Here is a 20,047-nt window from a genome sequence, read left to right as displayed (position 1 = left end):
GCATTATAATTTTCCCTGTCAGTTCCACTCCTGCTTTGGGTTGAAAAAAGACTGACCAAAGGACTGATGGAAATACTAAGGGGGCGATTTATCAAACATGGTGTAGAGTGAAACTGGCTCAGTTGCCCCTAGCAACCAATCAGATTCCACTTTTCATTCTTTGGAAAATGAAAGGTGGAATCTGATTGGTTGCTAGGGGCAACTGAGCCAGTTCTACTTTACATCATGTTTGATAAATCTCCCCCTAAGTGTGAACTTTGTGTAGCATTTGGGTATATGTACATGAAATTTCGTTATGCAGTAAAAGATTCATACAACCATAAGTTTCCATCTAATTACAACATAAATCTAAATTTAAGCAAATGTACCACCTGTACATCCCTTTGGGGTTTTTACATTAACAGACAAGCGTAGGGATGTCAGTGGCGTGGTCCTTATTTTAAACCACTGCCCGGTTCCCATGCATGGCGCCGGTCTTTTCAGGAGCAGGGGCCCACCCCGGAGTACTGGGCAGAACTGCCGGCCCCCAGTGTGATGATCTCCCCTCCCCTCCCCGCGGCTTTACTGATTTCGAGGGGGATTCGTTTTACTGGGGGCCAGCGGGCCTTCCCCCACTTTTACGGGGCGGGCCATTGCTCAGGTATAGACCAGAGCCATGTGCAACTGGGTTGAGTTTCAAAAAAAAGGACAGCGCCCCCGCATCCCTGCAACAGCGACGATCTGTTAATGTAAAAAACCCAAAGCAATGTACCTCGTGGTCCAGGTGTAAAACTGCTCCTATGTGATTTAACAGGAGGGCAGGAGCACCTTATGAAATAGTTTTATAGTTGTGTTGCATCTCAAGATTTACTTAAACATTTGCTAAAGCTGGCCTAAGCAACTCAAAGCTTTGGTCCTGTTACGGCCGCGGCGGCGTCCCGCGTTCCGGGCCGCCGCCGCGACCGCTACCTGCCCTATGCAGCAGCCGGTGTCCATAGTCGGGGACCCGGCGCTGCTGTCACCTCGGCCCCGGGGGGCGCCTCACCTCTCCACGCTCCTGTCTCCCGCTGTGCCGGCCGGCGCGCGCGTCCCCGCCTCCTAGGGCGCGCGCGCGCCGGCTGTCTCAGATTTAAAGGGGCAGTGCGCTCCTAATTGGTAGTTGCACCCAATCACTCCCCTATAAATCCCAGCATGCCCTGTCCTTAGTGTTGGAGCCTCTACATGCTTCCCATAGCGTTTGGCCCAGCTCCCTGTTGTTCCTGTGTCCTGTCCGTTACCTGGTCCCTAGTCCCTGTTCCTGAGTCCTGTCCGTTACCTGGTCCCTAGTCCCTGTTCCTGGTTCCTGTTCCCCTGTCACTCCACCTGTTCCTGTGTCCAGCTTGTCACGTGCTCTCTCATCTGCAGACTATTGCCTGTGCCATCTCCAGCCACGCCTCGCCTGCCGACACCAGCAACCAAGCCAGGGGTAGCGACCTGGGGGTCGCCTGCCGCAGCAAGTCCATCCCGCCTTGCGGCGGGCTCTGGTGAAAACCAGCGGCCCCTTAGACTCCGCTCCCTGGTGAGGTTTGTGCCATCGCTGGTGCCGGTCCAGTGGATCCACTATTCCAGGTGTTACAGTAGGCTCCAACCATGGATCCCGGCGAGGTGCCAGATCTCCGTGACGTCGCCAGAGTGGTCGCGCAACAGGCTCAACAAATCCAGAAACAGTCACAGCAGATCCAGCAACTCACTGCCGCCTTACAGCAGCAGACTACTGCCCAGCGCACACCATCTCCTGACGCTGCTTCTTCACTCCGACTGGCTCTCCCAAGCAAGTACTCTGGGGACTCTAAGTTGTGCAGAGGATTCCTGACTCAGTGCACCATGCACATTGAACTTTTGAGTAGTCAGTTTTCCACCGAGCGCTCTAAAGTGGCTTTCATCATCAGCCTATTAGAGGGTAGAGCCCTGGCCTGGGCCACGCCACTGTGGGACCGTGATGATCCTGTTGCTGCCAATCTCCGGGCCTTCCTATTCGAGTTTCGCTCCGTCTTTGAGGAACCTGCCCGTGCTTCTTCGGCCGAGACTGCTCTCCTCAACCTCTCTCAAGGCAGCTCCTCTGTCGGTGACTACGCCATCCAGTTCCGCACCCTGGCAGCTGAATTGGACTGGAACGAGGCCGCCCTGTTGGCCACCTTCAAGAAGGGCCTGTCTAGTCGAGTGAGAGACGTGCTCGCTGCCCGAGACCTGCCTACCTCCCTGAACGAACTCATTCTACTGGCCACCCGAGTTGATACTCGTTTTTCGGAGAGGGAGGAGGAGGTTCGGCATGAACATTTACTAACCCATTCCCGTCGCCACCCCCAGCTGGCGCCGGTTTTCCAGAATCCTGACCTTTCGATGTCCCAGCCCTCTCCTGAGATTCCTATGCAGGTGGAACGGGCTCACCTGACGCCTGATGAAAGAATCCGGCGCCTGGAGCAGAATCTCTGTCTCTATTGCGGTGGTTCCGATCACTTCCGGCTGGGATGTTCCCTACGTCCCCAAACATCCGGAGGACGCTCGCACCTAGGTCCGGTGGGACAGGTGTCCCTAGGTGCGAATGCCACCATTCCAAGTCTGTCTATGCCTGTTTCCATCCGGACTCCCTCAGGACAAAATCATCAGACTACTGCCTTCCTCGATTCTGGCTCAGCAGGCAGTTTTATTGCGGCAACATTGGTCCAAAGATGGCGGCTACCCGTGACCCGACTAGCCAGGCCCCTGACTATCTCCTCGGTCACGGGCGAAATTCTTACCGACCGTGTGTACTACCAGACCGCATCTTTAGTCCTCCAGGTGGGTCCTTCACATCAAGAAGAGATATCCTTCTACGTCCTGCCCCATTCTTCCCCCGCGGTCCTCCTGGGACTCCCGTGGCTACAAGAACATGCCCCTCAGCTGGACTGGAGAACCGGGGAGATTCTCAGTTGGGGTCAGGACTGTTCCCACCAGTGTCTCAAGTCACCTCAGACCAAGTGTATTATGTCATTTCCTGTCCCGGCCAAGCCTCTATCCGGCCTACCGGCAGAAGACCAAGACTCGGCGGATGCCTTCTCTGCCGAGGTGTACCCTCTCCCCGTACCCAAGACTAAGGTCGTGTCCTCTCACCACCGGAAGAACTTACAGAAGGTCCCTTGCCACGTTATACCGCCTGATCGCCTAGTACCAGTCGTCACCTCCACTCTTCAGAGAGTACCCCCCGGAAAGACTCATGTTCACCCTGCGCTTCGAAGAGGTATTTTGAACTGGGGACATTCCTCGTTGGAGGCCGGGCACCCGGGAGTCCGTAAGACCGGCCAACGGATCTCTCGCCACTACTGGTGGCCCAGCCTATCCCAAGATGTCAAAGACTTTGTGGCTTCCTGTGCCATTTGCAGGCAAGAAAGAGGGGGAGGCCAAAGGGGGGGGGGTACTGTTACGGCCGCGGGGGCGTCCCGCGTTCCGGGCCGCCGCCGCGACCGCTACCTGCCCTATGCAGCAGCCGGTGTCCATAGTCGGGGACCCGGCGCTGCTGTCACCTCGGCCCCGGGGGGCGCCTCACCTCTCCACGCTCCTGTCTCCCGCTGTGCCGGCCGGCGCGCGCGTCCCCGCCTCCTAGGGCGCGCGCGCGCCGGCTGTCTCAGATTTAAAGGGGCAGTGCGCTCCTAATTGGTAGTTGCACCCAATCACTCCCCTATAAATCCCAGCATGCCCTGTCCTTAGTGTTGGAGCCTCTACATGCTTCCCATAGCGTTTGGCCCAGCTCCCTGTTGTTCCTGTGTCCTGTCCGTTACCTGGTCCCTAGTCCCTGTTCCTGAGTCCTGTCCGTTACCTGGTCCCTAGTCCCTGTTCCTGGTTCCTGTTCCCCTGTCACTCCACCTGTTCCTGTGTCCAGCTTGTCACGTGCTCTCTCATCTGCAGACTATTGCCTGTGCCATCTCCAGCCACGCCTCGCCTGCCGACACCAGCAACCAAGCCAGGGGTAGCGACCTGGGGGTCGCCTGCCGCAGCAAGTCCATCCCGCCTTGCGGCGGGCTCTGGTGAAAACCAGCGGCCCCTTAGACTCCGCTCCCTGGTGAGGTTTGTGCCATCGCTGGTGCCGGTCCAGTGGATCCACTATTCCAGGTGTTACAGGTCCAATGTAGCCTAAAATTGTAAATCTTTATAGTAAAAACAAATAAACGATGTCGGCTGATCGTTGCCTTCTTTTCCACGGGACGATTATCGGCCATAACGGTGGAATAGGGCCTTAAAACATTGGTTAGTAAGAGTCGTACATAATCATAGCTGTCTGGTCTACTGTTTTTTTCGAGCTAAACACCTCTTTTTGGCAGGGTGATTCTGGCAGCCCATTATTCTGTGGCAAGTACCTTTCTGGAATTGTACATGGTGATCTGGGAACAATTAGATCACCCTCACTATTCACCAAAGTCTCCCCCTACAGACACTGGATCAAAACGACAATGGAAGAGGAAAAGTGCAAGAATTATATATAATGGTTAACCACACAGAACACAAATACATAAATAAAATCATATTCCTAGCAACTATTATTTCTGCCTTTGCTTTGATGTGCAAAACAACAGTCCGTGGAGCCTCGGTTGCAAGTCTTAAAAAACACGGGATAGCCAGATATCTCTAGCCTGTTGCCACGGGGTTCCTCCATGATGGGGAGAGCACCACACCACCCTGATACATAGCCCCTTAAGTCCCATTCGGTTGCGAGTATTGGAACATAAATAGGGAAACAACTGGGTGGCCCCTTTTTGTCGTGGTCTAACTCAAGGTGCGAGTATTGCGATCATGACAAGGGCTTGTAAAGGCAGGCAGGCATCCATCCACAGACAGCCATTTCGGGGTATTTGCCCCTCGTCAGTGTGGAGCAGAAAATGCATCCGCACCTCGGGCTTCAATTGAAATTCTGCCACTTTTTCTTATTGTGAACGGACCCTAAGATTCATCTTAACTACAGATGAGCACGACAGCATGCTCAAGTCCAGTTGGTCGGCATTTGAACTTAGGCTTTATCCATGTTTTCCCAAGCATGCTCGAATCGCTCTAATCTTAACTATTGAGTTATGGCTGTAGCTGCATAGAGCTTAAGGGTGCGTTCACAACTACCGGATCCGCAGCTGATTTTCATGGAGCAAAATCAGCTGCGTATCCTGTACTGGGCGTGGGGGCTGGGGCGGCAATCAGGCGTGCGGGGGGGCGGGGCGGCAATCGGGCGTGCGGGGGGGGGGGGCGGGGCAGCGATCGGGCGTGCAGGGGGGCCAGGGCGGCGATCAGTCGTGCGTGGGGGCCGCCGATTGGGCATGCGGGGGGGGGGGCGGGGCGGGCGGCGATCGGGCGTGCGCGGGGTCGGGTCGGTGATCGGGCGGGGGGGAAGGGGCGGCGATTGGGCGTGCGGGGGGGGGGGCCGTCGTGGCGATTGGGCATGCGGGGGTTTAAGGGGGCTGTGGCTGTAAGCTGCGGGCTGCCGGCGGCTGCGCAGGGGTTAAAGGGGCCAGGTCCCATGCAGGCAGCGGAACCGCTGCATGTATGGGACCCATTGAGATTCACAGTACAGGACCTGCAGCTGATTTCGCTGCAAACTCGCAGCATGAAAATCAGCTGCGGATCTGGTATGTGTGAACGCACCCTAAAGGAGAATTTCAGACAAAAAAAAAGAATTTGCAAGCAGACAGCGACAGGGGGAACATAATAAACAAGCACTACTTACCTCTCCCTGTGCCTCTGCAGATCCGCATTACAGGCTCTAAGATCCCCGCCGGAACTCATTTCACCCTCAGTTCTGATGTCTCCATGAGAAATCTGTTTGTCTAAAAGGACCCTTAAAGGGATTATCCAGCAAAAAAATCATTTTCTTTCAAATCAACTGGTTTCAAAAAGTTATATAGATTTGTAATTTACTTCTATTTAAAAATCTCCAGTGTTCCAACAATTATCAGCTGCTGTATGTCCTGCAGGAAATGTTGTTTTCTTTTCAGTCTGACACAGTGCTCTCTGCTGCCACCTCTGTCCATGTCAGGAACTGTCCAGAGCAGGAGAGGTTTTCTATGGGAATTAGCTGCTTCTCTGGACAGGTCCTGTCTCGGACAGAGATGTCAGAAGAGAGCACTGTGTCAGACTGGAAAGAATACATCACTTGCTGCAGGACATACAGCAGTTGATAAGTATGGGAACACTTGAGATTTTTAAATAGAAGTAAATTACAAATCTATATAACTTTCTGAAACCAGTAAATTTGAAAGAAAAAGATTTTCTCTGGACAACCCCTTTAAAGTAGCCACCTTCAATAACTGGTATCCAAATGTTCATTTGGCTGATAGTTATCTCTCCTGTCTTCTCAAGACATGGAAAGGTGAGAAGAAAGCCATAGTCAGAGTGCTCTGGTGTCTGCTTATCCCTCTGAGAACAAAATGGTCCAGCACACCGGATCCTTCTCTTTATTGACATCATCTATTGGTGGAGAGTGAGGAGGCCACCCATATACCTCATACTTTGGTGTGGGCACCTTATGGATGTATTAAAAGGAGGTATAAGAGCAGGATCCCCTTCTCTGTGTATGGAAGACATCATAGAGGCCAGGCTGTATGTACCAGTCTAAAGAGAAGTGAAAATTACAGATGAAGCCTGCAGAGAAATCTGATAGAGAATGGTGTATACAAGTTATATAATAGATATAGTGCTAGTCCTCGTGGTTACCTAAAAACCACCTACGGCAGGTACGCCTTCTGGTTTCAAATACGGCAGTTGTTTGTAAAACTCTGTAGTGATTCTGCCAAAACCAAAAGTGGATCCACCTGGGAAGAGCAATACAAGTCCTACCTTTATATGTTCCATCCCATTTGAATCCATCTCTAGCTTTGGAACCAAAACTACAGTGGCAGTTTTCCAAAAAACTGCTGTGTGTGACACCATCATTAACAGGGCCGATTCTAGGTTTTCTGCTGCCTGAGGCGAAACTTGATATGTCGCCCCCCCCCCCCCCCCCAGTATATATATATATATATATATATATATATATATATATATATATATTTAGCGATGTCCATGCAGCCCTTTCTTTGGTCTAAAATAATAAAGCTATTACCTGATGACGACCCCCGGTGTCCTCAGCCCTGGTCTGTGGGATTCCCCGGTTTCCACAGCTGCAGCTCTCACTTCTGGTCCCGTCTCTGAAATGAGAGACCACTCAGCCAATCAGTGGCTGCGATGCTGTGAAGTGAGAGCTGCAGCTGTGGTGACCGGAGAATCCCTCAGACCAGGGCTGGAGGACACCAGGGGAGCCTGAACAGAGTTCTTAGCCCAGGTTCACACTGCGGTTTTACATCTGTTTCCATTTCAATACGCCTAATTTTAATGTACAGAAAAAACAATGTGGTCAACCACATTTTGTGTACGTAAAAATAAAAATCCAGATCTGTTTAAATCAGTTCATTTTATATTGTCAATGGGAAATGGATTATGTAGTATGGCTCACAGCAGCATCCATATTTACCATCTGTTTTACTCCTTTTAACATATACATTAAATGAACAGCAAAAACGCAGTGTCAGATTTATGCCAATCAACTCACCTGATACCTAAAACAAAAGGTATCAGTGCATGGAAATTTCAAAAAGTCGGTAGAAAACATGCATCTCTACGATTAGCTTTTGTCTGACACCTGACGTACAATAGCCCCTATGTGGAGACAGTGGGAAAAATACAGGCTACTTCCATATCAATTCAACAGTGCATTAGCATAACAGAGAAGCTTCCTACCATGGAAATGTTAAATGAGGAAGACTTTCACACCCAAAGCTAGCCACCCTGTTTTCATTCAGTGAGGAGCAGTGTTTAGCAATTTAGGCTATGTTTACACACCACCCTTACTTTTGGGGGGGTGCCTTGAAGGGAACATGTCACCGCCCTGTGCCAGGGTGAAGGCCGCCCGACCCCCCGCTAGAGCCCCTAATACTTACCCCATCTCGCCAGATCCCGCTCCTGGAGCCGGTCCCGGGACGAGATATCCCGCTGCGCGCTGCATAGAAAAGTCTGCGCACATAGGGAATGAATGGAGCCGTCATTCTCTATAAGTGTCGGACTCATCTCTGCAGCGCGCACGCCGGGCTTCCAACAAGTATATCTCGTCCCGGCGACCGGCTGCAGGAGCGGGACTTGGCGAGATGGGGTAAGTATCCGGGGCTCTAGCGGGGGGTTGGCCGGCCTTCACCCCTGCAAGGGGGTGACAAGTTCCCTTTAAGGCCCTATTACACAAAACGATAATCGACTGTATTCGGTCGATATTCGCCTGGTGTAACAGAAGACAACGATCAGCCATCATGAAAGATGTTGGCTGATCGTTGTCTGTCATTGTCTTTCAACAAGTTGAAAGACAAACAACATATGGTCCAATTTACACAGAAAGATTATCTGCCAAAGATTTGAAGCCGAAGCCAGAAACAGAATATAAACAGAGATCAGGTCATAAAGGAAAGACTGAAATTTCTCCTCTTTTTAAATCCATTCCTTGTTTTGGCTTCAAATCTTTGGCAGATAATCTGTCAGATAATCTCTCTGTGTAAATATACCATTAGGGCGGGTTCAGACTACGGAATTTGCGTGGATAAAATCTGGCGGATTCCGTTGCCTGTACACGCTCACGGCCGCGTGCCTCTCCGCCCGTGCCATAGACACCATTCTATGCACGGGCGGATTCCGCATTCCGCCGAAAGAATTGACATATCCATTCTTTCGGCGGATAGCGGAATCAGCCGGCCCATAGAATGGTGTCTATGGAGCCGGCGGAAAGGCACCCGGCCGTAAGCGCATTCTAGCGACGGAATTCGGCGGAATTTATCAGCAAGAATCCTCACTGTCCCCCGTCACTTGCGGCTGCTGGGCGCTCGCCCGCAGCGCTTACCGGCGCCCCCCCCCCCCCTCCGTTCATCAATTGTAACCCATCCGCCCCCCCCCTTCCCCCCCCCGGTCGTCCTCGGCTCACTGTCCCCCGTCACCTGCGGTCACAGTCTCACCATCTCAGCTCTGCTATGCCATCACCATCTCAGCTCTGCCATCACCATCTCAGCTCTGCTACACTGTCTCACCATCTCAGCTCTGCTATGCCATCACCATCTCAGCTCTGCCATCACCATCTCAGCTCTGCTACACCGTCTCACCATCTCAGCTCTGCTACACCGTCTCACCATCTCAGCTCTGCTATGCCATCACCATCTCAGCTCTGCTATGCCATCACCATCTCAGCTCTGCTACACTGTCTCACCATCTCAGCTCTGCTATGCCATCACCATCTCAGCTCTGCTACACTGTCTCACCATCTCAGCTCTGCTACACCGTCTCACCATCTCAGCTCTGCTACACCGTCTCACCATCTCAGCTCTGCTATGCCATCACCATCTCAGCTACACCGTCTCACCATCTCAGCTCTGCTACACCGTCTCACCATCTCAGCTCTGCTTCACCGTCTCACTATCTCAGCTCTGCTATGCCATCTCAGCTCTGCTAGGCCATCACCATTTCAGCTCTGCTACAGTCTCACCATCTCAGCTCTGCTATCTCACCATCTCAGCTCTGCCACACCGTCTCACCATCTCAGCTCTGCTATGCCATCTCACCATCTCAACTCTGCTACACAGTCTCACCATCTCAGCTCTGCTATGCCATCACCATCTCAGCTCTGCTATGCCATCTCACCATCTCAGCTCTGCTAGGCCATCACCATTTCAGCTCTGCTACACCGTCTCACCATCTCAGCTCTGCTATGCCATCTCACCATCGCAGCTCTGCTACACCGTCTCACCATCTCAGCTCTGCTATGCCATCTCACCATCTCAGCTCTGCTACACAGTCTCACCATCTCAGCTCTGCTATGCCATCACCATCTCAGCTCTGCTACGCCATCACCATCTCAGCTCTGCTACGCCGACATCATCATCTCAGTTCTGCTATGCCATCACCATCTCAGCTCTGCTACGCCGCCATCATCTCCTCAGTTCTGCTATGCCATCACCATCTCAGCTCTGCTACGCCGCCAACATCATCTCAGTTCTGCTATGCCATCACCATCTCAGCTCTGCTACGCCGACATCATCATCTCAGTTCTGCTATGCCATCACCATCTCAGCTCTGCTACGCCGCCATCATCTCCTCAGTTCTGCTATGCCATCACCATCTCAGCTCTGCTACGCCGCCAACATCATCTCAGTTCTGCTAAGCCATCACCATCTCAGCTCTACTACTTCATCATCAGACATAAGCATTGCATGATGGGAAATGTAGTTTCCTATCTTGATTATAGACCATGTTTTAGAAAAACTTGTAACTCAGGAACGGCAGCAGCTAGAAAGATGGGAGACGGCTCAAAATACTCGGGGGACCTGGTGAGTAAGAATAGCTAGGTTTGGGAGCATTTAAATTTTTTTGCTTTTGGGGGGAATACCCCTTTAACCTCTTAAGGACCCATGACGTACCGGCACGTCATGGATCACTGTCACTTAAGGACCCATGACGTGCCGGTACGTCATCCCTTTAAACGGGCGCCGCGGCCGGCCGGGTCCCGATCGGGGGAGATAGCCTGCTATAATACATAGCAGGCCATCTCTCCCTGTCGGCATGGAGGGTTGTTAACCCCCCCCATGCCGACGATCGCCGCTATTGGCTGATAAGCCCATAGCGGCGATCGGAACCTTTCCGGGCCATCGGTGGCCCGATGACCCGGAAAAAAATGGCGGTCGGTGCTGTCCGAGGACGGCACCGACCGCCATTACTGTAAAAAGTAATGGTGGTCACGGTACCACCGTCCCGATCGCCGTGAACGGCCGGCCAGCCGGCCGGCCGTTCACGGCGATCAAAGTCCCCACAAGTAATAAATACCTGCTCCGGACCCCTCAGCTAGGTAGCTGAGGGGTCCGGAGCAGGTATTTGTACATTACTCACCTGTCCCGGGGTCCTGATCGGCGTCTTCCGGGTTCCCGGCGTCCTCTTCATCTTCGGCTTCTTCCGTGAGTCCCGATCGTCTCTTTCCGGCTCCAGCGTCGTCTATTTTCGTATTTTTCCGGCTCCAGCGTCGTCTATTTTCGGATCTTGCGCTCTGCTGCCCCCTAGCGGCTGATAAGTGTAATACACGTATCAGCCACTACAGGGATGTTCAGAATGTAGTAAAAAAAAAAATTTTTTTCCCAATTTTTTTTTTTTCTATTTTCCGCACCCTATCGCCGCTGAGTGTTGATCAGCATCGCACGAAAGTGCGCTGCTAATCAGCAACTCCTCCTTTTTGGCGTAGGGTGTTTTTTTTTTATATCCTACTGCCACGGTCTGCTTATAAGTGCCGAACATAAGTGCGGCATTCATCAGCAACACCATTTTTGGCGTAGGTTTTTTTTGTATACTTACTGTAAAAAACACGTAAAAAAACACTACATTACACCACACTACATTGAATAAAGTTTTACACTACACCACTACATACCCCATATACCAATCCCCATATAAAGATGGCCCCCAGGGTGTTTTCGGTGTCGGACGCATACATTATTATTGCCTCCGACACCGAAACAGACAGTGAGGATAAATTGGGGGGATCCTTCTTTCCTCCATTCATCCTCATCCTCCTCATCATCCAGTGACGTGTCTGGGAGTAGCGTAGCGTACGCTGCCCCCCAGACACGTCTTTTCCGCCAGTACCGTCCCAATAAGAGATGACGGTATGGCGTGAAATTCTACAAACTCTGTGAGAGTACCTCAGGGTACACTTACAGATTTAGGGTACGTGCACACTGCGGAATGGCGAAGGATAACCCTTCGTGCATTCCGCAGCTGGCACCCGCCGGCGGACTGATGCAGGGGCGCGTCTCCGCCTGTGTCATAGACTCTATCCTATGCATGGGCGGATTCCATTATCCGTCATTCCATCAACACGTTGGACGCAGAGCGGAATCCGCCCGTGCATAGAATGGAGTCTACGACACGGACGGAGACGTGCGCCTGCATCAGTCCGCCGGCGGGTGCCAACTGCGGAATGCACAAAGGGTTATCCTTCGCGATTCCGCAGTGTGCACGTACCCTTAGAGTGTATGAAGGAAGGGACACTCGAATGCAGCCCCCAGATGCCCCCTTCCCCCCCCCCCATCCTCGGAGTTAGTGGGGAGATCGTCCGGGAACTGATCTTCCCACTGCTGGATAAAGGTCACCACCACCCGTACGGGGATAACCTTTATACCAGCACCCCCTCTTCCGGTCCCTCGCTGCCCGAGTTACTGTAGCTTGCGGCACGATCCGAACATATCAGAAGCAGTAATAGAGCCCTAATATTTAGCAGCCATGGAGCGGACCCAGCGCTTCTGGATATGAAGGACCCCGTATCGCACCAGGACAACATTTTCCAGGTGACGTCCCCCACACTGGAGAACAGGAGACCCCAGAAGAAGTGCAGAGTGTGGGGTAACAGGGGGATCAGGAAGGACACCATTTACCAGTGTGACACCTGTCCTGATCCCCCCGGCCTCTGCATATTGGATCGCTCCAAGGCGCACCACACGTCATTGGGGTTCTACATTATCTAAATTCTGTCCCTTATTCCTATTTCAGGGGTCACATTGGTCCAGAGATTATTCTGATCGCCATTATGGAGTCAGGAAGGAATTTTTCCCCTGTGATGAGGCTACTGTCGTCTGCCTCACGAGGGGTTTTTGCCTTCCTCTGGATCAACACAGGTTGAGTTTGATGGACACCTGTCATTTCCAACCTTATAAACTAATAATTGCCCTAATACCCCCAAATAAATTAGAATTGTCCCTTTTCCCCAGCTAAATAGGTATGGCTGCCATTCCCATTAGAGGAGGCCATGATGCAATTACAAAGCCTCTGTGCGGCCAGGACAGTAGAAACCCCCCACAAGTGACCCCATTCTGGAAACTACACCCCATAAGGAATCTAACAAGGGGGGCAGTGGGGATATGGCCTCCTGGTGACGGCCACATTTGGGACGTGAAAATGAAAAAAATGGTATTTTTTATTTTCACGGCACATGTCCTACACATGTGCCCATCACTAGTGGGGTCCATATGCTCACTGCACCCCTTGTTAGATTCCTTATGGGGTGTAGTTTCCAGAATGGGGTCACTTGTCGGGGGTTTCTACTGTTCTGGCAGCACAGGAGCTTTGTAATTGCGACATGGCCTCCATCCCCCATTCCAGCCTCTAAATGGCGCTCTGTCCTTTTGGTGACTTGCCCTGTGCCCATATGGCAAATTATGTCCACATGTGGGGTATTTTCGTACTCAGGGGACACTACCCTACACGTTTTGTGTTCATTTTCTTTTTTAACCCCTTGTGGAAATGGAAAAAAATCAAGGCTAGACCAACATTTAGTGTAATTTTTTTAAAATTTTTACTCTAAATCATTGATCTTGTCTTGATTTTTTCATTTTCACAAGGGGTTAAAAGATAAAAAAAAACACAATGTGTAGAGCAATTTCCCCTGAGTACGGAAATACCCCACATGTGGACATAAAGCGCCATGCGGGTGCAGGGTAAGCCTCCAAAGGGAAGGAGCGCCATTTGGTTTTTGAAGGCTGGATTTGGATGGAATGGATTTCGAGGGGCCATGTTGCATTCAAAAGGCCCCTGTGTTGCCAAGACAGTTAAACCCCCCACAAGTGACCCTATTATGGAAACTACACCCCTCAAGGAATGTAACAAGGGGTGTAGTCAGCATATGGACCCCACTGGTGACGGGCACAAATGTGGAACAATGTGGCGTGAAAATGAAATATTAAATTTTTTACACTATAATGTTGGTCTAGCCTTGAATTTATCATTTTCACAAGGGGTTAAAAGAGAAAAAAACACACAAAATGTGTAGAGCAATTTCCCCCGAGTCCGTAAATACCCCACATGTGGACATAAAGCGCCATGTGGGTGCAGGGCAAGCCTCCGAAGGGAAGGAGCGCCATTTGGATTTTAGAGGTTGGATTTGGCTAGAATGGATGATGAACGCCATGTCGCATTTACAGAGCCCTTGTGCTGCCAAAACACTGTAAACCCCCCACAAGTGACCCCATTCTGGAAACTACACCCCTCAAGGAATCTAACAAGGGGTGCAGTGAGGATATGGACCCCTGGATGACGGGCACATTTGTGCCATGAAAGTGAAAAAATGAAAATTTTCACTTTCACGTCACATTTTTCCACATTTGTGCCCGTCACCAGTGGGGTCCATATGCTCACTGCACCCCTTGTTAGATTCCTTGAGGGGTGTAGTTTCCAGAATGGGGTCACTTGTGGGGGGTTTCCAGTGTCTTGGCAGCACGAGGGCTCTGTAAATGCGACATGGCCCTTGAAATCCATTCCAGTGAAATCCAGCTTCCAAAAGCCAATTGGCGCTCCTTCCCTTTGGAGGCTCGTCCTGCGCCCGCTTGGCACTTTATGTCCACATGTGAGGTATTTCCGTACTCGGGAGAAACTGTGCTACATGTTTTGTGTTTTTTTTTTCCTTTTATCCCTTTGTGAAAATGAAAAATTGAAGGCTAGAACAACATTTTAGTGTAAAAAATACTTTAGTCTTTTTTCAAGCCATATTGTTTGGAAAATCTGTGAAGCACCTGTGGGGTCCAGATGCTCACCGCACCCCTTGTTACATTCCTTGAGGGGTGTAGTTTTCTAAATGGTGTCCCTTTAGGGGTGTTTTTTAGGTTTTGGCACCCCAGAGCCTCTGCCAACCTGAAGTGGTACAGTCAAAAATGACCAAAAATAACGGAGCCATTGAAATTCACTAGGCGCTCCCTTATATCTGAGGCTTGTGGTTGCGTCAAATAGCGCAATAGGGCCACATATGGGGTATTTCTATAAACTGCAGAAATGGGGCAATCAATATTGGGGTGCATTTCTCTGGTAATAGGTTTATAATTATGAAAAATATTGGATTACAATAAAATCTCTGCACAGAAAATTAAAATTTTCTAATTTCTTACACACTTAGCTTTTATTTCTGTGACTCCCCTAAAGGGTTAAAAAACTTTCTGGATGTGCTTTTGCAGAGTTTAGGGGGTGCAGTTTCTGAAATGGGGTGCTTCGTGAGGCTTTCTAACACACAGTCCCCTCAAATACACTTTAAACCTGAACAGTTCCCTAAAAATATCTGATTTTGAAATTTTACTGAAAATTTGGAAATTTGCTGCTAATGTTTTAAGCTTCCTATTGTCTAAAAAAAATGAAATATAGTTTAATAAATGCCGCCAACATAAAGTAGACATGTTGCTAATGCTATTTAATATATAATTTATGTGGTATAACCATTTTCTGTATAAGCAGAAAAGTTTTAAAGTTGGAAAAATGCATTTTTTCACAATTTTTCACGCTATTTTGGGTTTTTTCATAAAGATTCGTTATAAGTATCGACTCCAATTTACAAGAAATGTGAAGTACAATATGTCACGAGAAAACAATCTCAGAATCAGCCGGATAGGTAAAAGCATCCCGAAGTTATTAATGAATAAAGTGACACTGGTCAAATTCATAAAATTTGCTCCGGTCCTTAAGGCCATTTCAGGCTCTGTCCTTAAGGGGTTAAGGCGGATTTTAAACCTGCACTGGAACAAAGATTAGGACTACATGGGTCACATGGCCAAAAATCGCTGTGTTGCACTACAATGATCATGCTGCATCGCAGCTCAGGTAAGTGAATGTTGTGAATCACAAGTGGCTGTGACTGCAACCCAATAGTCTGAACAAATCCAGTCCACTCCATGCAGATGTTGCCTCAAAACCGCAGAGCTACCGCCTACCCAACCTCCCCATGACAATTCTCTCATTTTCAAATAATAAAATTATAACGCATGGTTTAAAGGGAATCTATCAGCAAGTCTGACAGCCCTAACCTGCCTCATTATTAGGAAAACATTCCTTTTCTGAGAATATAAATGAGGGAAGTAAAATGGCAATAAGACTAGGACCACATGGCGACCAGGAACCACCGTATCGTATTGCCTGTCATGCACCCACACGGTTCATTGGGTCGCATTGCAGCTCACAAGTGACCACAACCCCCAATTCTGAGCCCCTTAACTTGTATGAGCCACGTAGTTGTGTGACAGCCAGTACAACACAATGGTTTCTTGCAGTTTTACTTCCCTATTTAAGTCAATGGGGGAGATTTATCGAACATGGTGTAAAGTGAAACTGGCTCAGTCGCCCCTAGCAACCAATCAGATTCCACCTTTCATTCCTCACAGACTCTTTGGAAAATGAAAGGTGGAATCTGATTGGTTGCTAGGGGCGACTGAGCCAGTTTCACTTGACACCATGTTTGATAGATCTCCCCCAATATGTAAAATCTTTAAAAAAAAAAAGTCCATTGTTTCTGACAGCCAGGATGTAATCACATGTACTATGTGTGCTGTGGTTTTTATGCTTTAACTGATTACACAACATACAATCTGCAGTATATACAGTATGTGTGAACACACTATTAGTCTACAGAGCTGAACTCCTAGGATTAAGTTATATGCTGATTTTTAGGCTGAGCCTAGTTCCGATTCTACACAGTGCATCCATATTAGCTCCCATTTATCAATCTGTGTAAAATAAAAACTGATGTGTTGTCCATGGCAACCAATCACAGCTCAGCTTTCACATGTTACTGCCCTCTGGTAAAATAAAAGTTGAGCTGTGATTGGTTGCTAAGGGCAAATCACAGTAGCTTCGGTTTTACATGAATCTGGCCTATTGCTGCTATTCTAAAATACTGTGTGAAAATCCCGCCCGTACGTGAATCCTCCCGCGCATGTGCAGGTCACGTGCTCATGACATCATCAAAGGACCTTTAGCCCCTTATTTACAATAGCATATAACTGAGCATAGCCCCGCCCACACAATAAGCTGGTCACATGGGCATGACGTCATCAGACGGCCTTTAGCCAATTAGAAAGGGCTATTACCAAAGACACGCCCCTTCCTCGCTTCCTAGTGTGCAGGTATATAAGAGCGGGAACACGTGTTCTTTAGTCATTCGGGTCTGTGTATTGTACGGGGTGAGTACTGTGCTGGGTGTGGAGGAAGCCGGTACCGCGCTAGCGTCACGTGGTCGGTCCGCTTTGTGCCAGGTGTTGTTGAGTTTTGTATCATTGTCTGTGGTGACCTAGTCTGGCTCCGCCGTGAGGACCACGTGGTGTAGTCGCTGGCCGCCCTTCCGGGGTCAGCACGTGGTGATGCGCGGGCCCGCTGCTATGTAGTCACTCGTCTTCCTGAGGCTTACACGCTTTTAGTGGAAGGGAGTGTGCCTGATGCCTGTGCTTATAACCCTGTATGTCTCCTAGGTGACGGGGCTGGTCATGGAGGAGCCCGGCGGACGTGTGACCCTGAGGGTAAGTGATGTGTATAGACCTGGTACATGTGCTCTACTAGGCAGGCCCGTCTGTATACTGTGTCCCGGCTATTACCGGGGATATAGCTCCAACTAATCACTCACCTGATCTCCTGCTATAGCTGTCTGCATAGGGGAGAGATCTGTAACTGCCTATAGCCAATGGTCACTGTGTCATCTGCTCAGGCTACACCCTGCCCCATACCCTCCTCACCCATACTGCCCAATACACACTGGTTAGTGTCATCTGCTCACTCTACACCCTGCCCCATGCCCTCCTCACCCATACTGCCCAATACACACTGGTTACTGTCATCTGCTCAGGCTACACCCTGCCCCATACCCTCCTCACCCATACTGCCCAATACACACTGGTTACTGTCATCTGCTCAGGCTACACCCTGCCCCATACCCTCCTCACCCATACTGCCCAATACACACTGGTTACTGTCATCTGCTCAGGCTACGCCCTGCCCTCCTCACCCATACTGCCCAATACACACTGGTTACTGTCATCTGCTCAGGCTACGCCCTGCCCTCCTCACCCACACTGCCCAATACCCACTGGTCACTGCGTCATCTACTCAGGCTATACCCACTGGTCACTGCGTCATCTACTCAGGCTATACCCTGCCCTCCTCACCCATACTGCCCAATACACACTGGTTATTGTGTCATCTGCTCACTCTACACCCTGCCCCATACCCTCCTCACCCATACTGCCCAATACCCACTGGTCACTGCGTCATCTACTCAGGCTATACCCTGCCCTCCTCACCCATACTGCCCAATACACACTGGTTATTGTGTCATCTGCTCACTCTACACCCTGCCCCATACCCTCCTCACCCATACTGCCCTATACCCACTGGTCACTGCGTCATCTACTCAGGCTATACCCTATCCCTGCCCTCATACCCTCCTCACCATACTGCCCAATACCCACTGGTCACTGTCATTTTCTCAGGCTATACCCACTGGTTACTGTCATCTGCTCAGGCTATACCCTATCCCTGCCCTCCTTCCCCATACTGCCCAATACACACTGGTTACTGTGTCATCTGCTCAGGCTATACCCTGCACCATACCCTCACCCATACTGCCAGCACTTATTAGAGCCTGCTATGATGAGCTCGCATAGTCCGTGTTTCACCTGAAAACCAATGATTATGTCCATGCCCTGAGCAGGCTCTTCTCTCATAGCTTGTATCCTTTCCTCTGCAATAATGTATTAAAGCAATAGGCAACTGGCTGATTTCCTATTTATTTCCTTTAGATGAGAGACAGAAAACAATCACTGCTGGATCCATGGATTTGCTATGAAAGGTGACCTATGCTGGTAAGTAATACAGCTGTAGGATACTGATGAGTTTACTTAAGATGTTCTAAGTATTTGTCAAGGGGTTTCTAAAGTTGAGCTAATCAACATGCAAGGAGATGCTAGTTTTTGATGACTTATATGAAGGTGTGTGAGCAGGTAATGCTAGCTGCAAAAAAACTCAAATTCCCTTTAACAGTGTCATGCACCTCTACATAAATCCTTAGAGCCTGGGCACTGGTGGGGGATTAAGCCTGATGTAGAGTAGATCCTGGCATTTGCTTTGTCGGCTCCCCTGATCACTTAGTCCATGCTGCTTTGAGTGGCCTGGAGCTGTGACTGCAATGTGTCCTGATATATATATATATTTTTTTTCATACATCCTGAGTGTGCATGTTTATGCTTGGGGTGGTGGCTGGGCTACTACTGGTGGCCTGAGCTATAAGTAAAGTTTGACTTTCCCTCCTTTCCGAACTAGGGAGTGAGTGGGCTGCAGTTTTGTGCAGCCATGAGTGCTGGATGGGAGAACCTCCCTAAAGGGGACTTGTCACAGCATTTAGTATAATCTTTCCATGCTATGGAGTCCATGGATTATGTGGTTTATTGTAACACTCAGTGACGTGTCTAATTGGGAGTAAGATCAGTTTTCACTCTGGCATGGGTATAAAATTGGTAGTACCTCTGCCAAACAAAGCGCATTAGCTCGCTCTTCAGTAGCCACCACTATAAACTTGGCTTCATACTTGTAAGCATATGCATAAAAGGCTTCACTATGATGAGTTTGCATAGTCCGTGTTTCACCTGAAATCTGTGATTATGATTCATGCTCTGAGATGCCTTCTGGTTATTACCTTGTGGGCTCTTTGTTTCTAGTTCGTGTGTTCTGTAACATTTGTTTTTGCTTTTAGGTCCTCAAGGATGTGATGCTTGCTTAACACTTACTGCTACATTCTGTAAGTAAATCCAGTGGTTAATCGCACCTGTTATGCTTATTTCTGTTCAAACCCCCCCGCCCCCTTTAATGTTAGTTCCTAAAATAGGCAAGTGCATAGCTTAGCTTTTTTTCCCTCCTGTTGGTCTCCTGCTCATTACATCCTGTTTTGTCCCAATACATGGGTGTTTCTTGTGCCAAGGAGATGTACTTGTCTGCCCCACTCCATACTACATGTGTAACTATACGTATGAACAGATTTGAAGTCTACATTTCGACAGCTGTTCCTTTCTTAGCCCCAAGTTATGGGCTTAGAGATTTTAGGCTGTCGTAGATTAACATTGCCTTTTTCACTCAGTGTGTAATGGTGGGTTGGCTGCCTCTTTACACTCCTGAATTTTGCGGGGCAAGACAAAACCTAGTGCCTCTACAATGGATGTTGAAGCTGGTC

General features: G+C 49.6%; 1 protein-coding gene and 2 non-coding genes across 3 annotated transcripts in view; all 3 read left to right on the top strand.

The window, feature by feature from the left end:
- The window catches only part of LOC138785520 (mast cell protease 1A-like), a 33,108-nt gene that overhangs the window by 11,407 nt on the left and 1,654 nt on the right, over window positions 1-20,047 (top strand). Inside the window, exons 5-7 of the mRNA XM_069961557.1 lie at window positions 17,301-17,348; window positions 18,624-18,686; window positions 19,574-19,618. Coding sequence (XP_069817658.1) covers window positions 17,301-17,348; window positions 18,624-18,677 — 102 coding nt within the window. The 3' untranslated portion in view covers window positions 18,678-18,686; window positions 19,574-19,618. The remainder of the gene's footprint in view (window positions 1-17,300; window positions 17,349-18,623; window positions 18,687-19,573; window positions 19,619-20,047) is intronic.
- On the top strand, window positions 18,464-18,538 carry LOC138787738 (small nucleolar RNA SNORD126). Its single transcript, XR_011362472.1, has one exon. It is a non-coding gene; the product is annotated as a small nucleolar RNA SNORD126 (small nucleolar RNA).
- Window positions 19,872-20,013, top strand: LOC138787735 (small nucleolar RNA SNORA79). Its single transcript, XR_011362469.1, has one exon. It is a non-coding gene; the product is annotated as a small nucleolar RNA SNORA79 (small nucleolar RNA).

Source organism: Dendropsophus ebraccatus, chromosome 3 (assembly GCF_027789765.1).
Source record: "Dendropsophus ebraccatus isolate aDenEbr1 chromosome 3, aDenEbr1.pat, whole genome shotgun sequence".
NCBI lineage: Eukaryota > Metazoa > Chordata > Amphibia > Anura > Hylidae > Dendropsophus > Dendropsophus ebraccatus.
The sequence above is the reverse complement of the archived record's forward strand: the minus strand, read 5'-3'. Positions and strand labels throughout refer to the sequence as shown.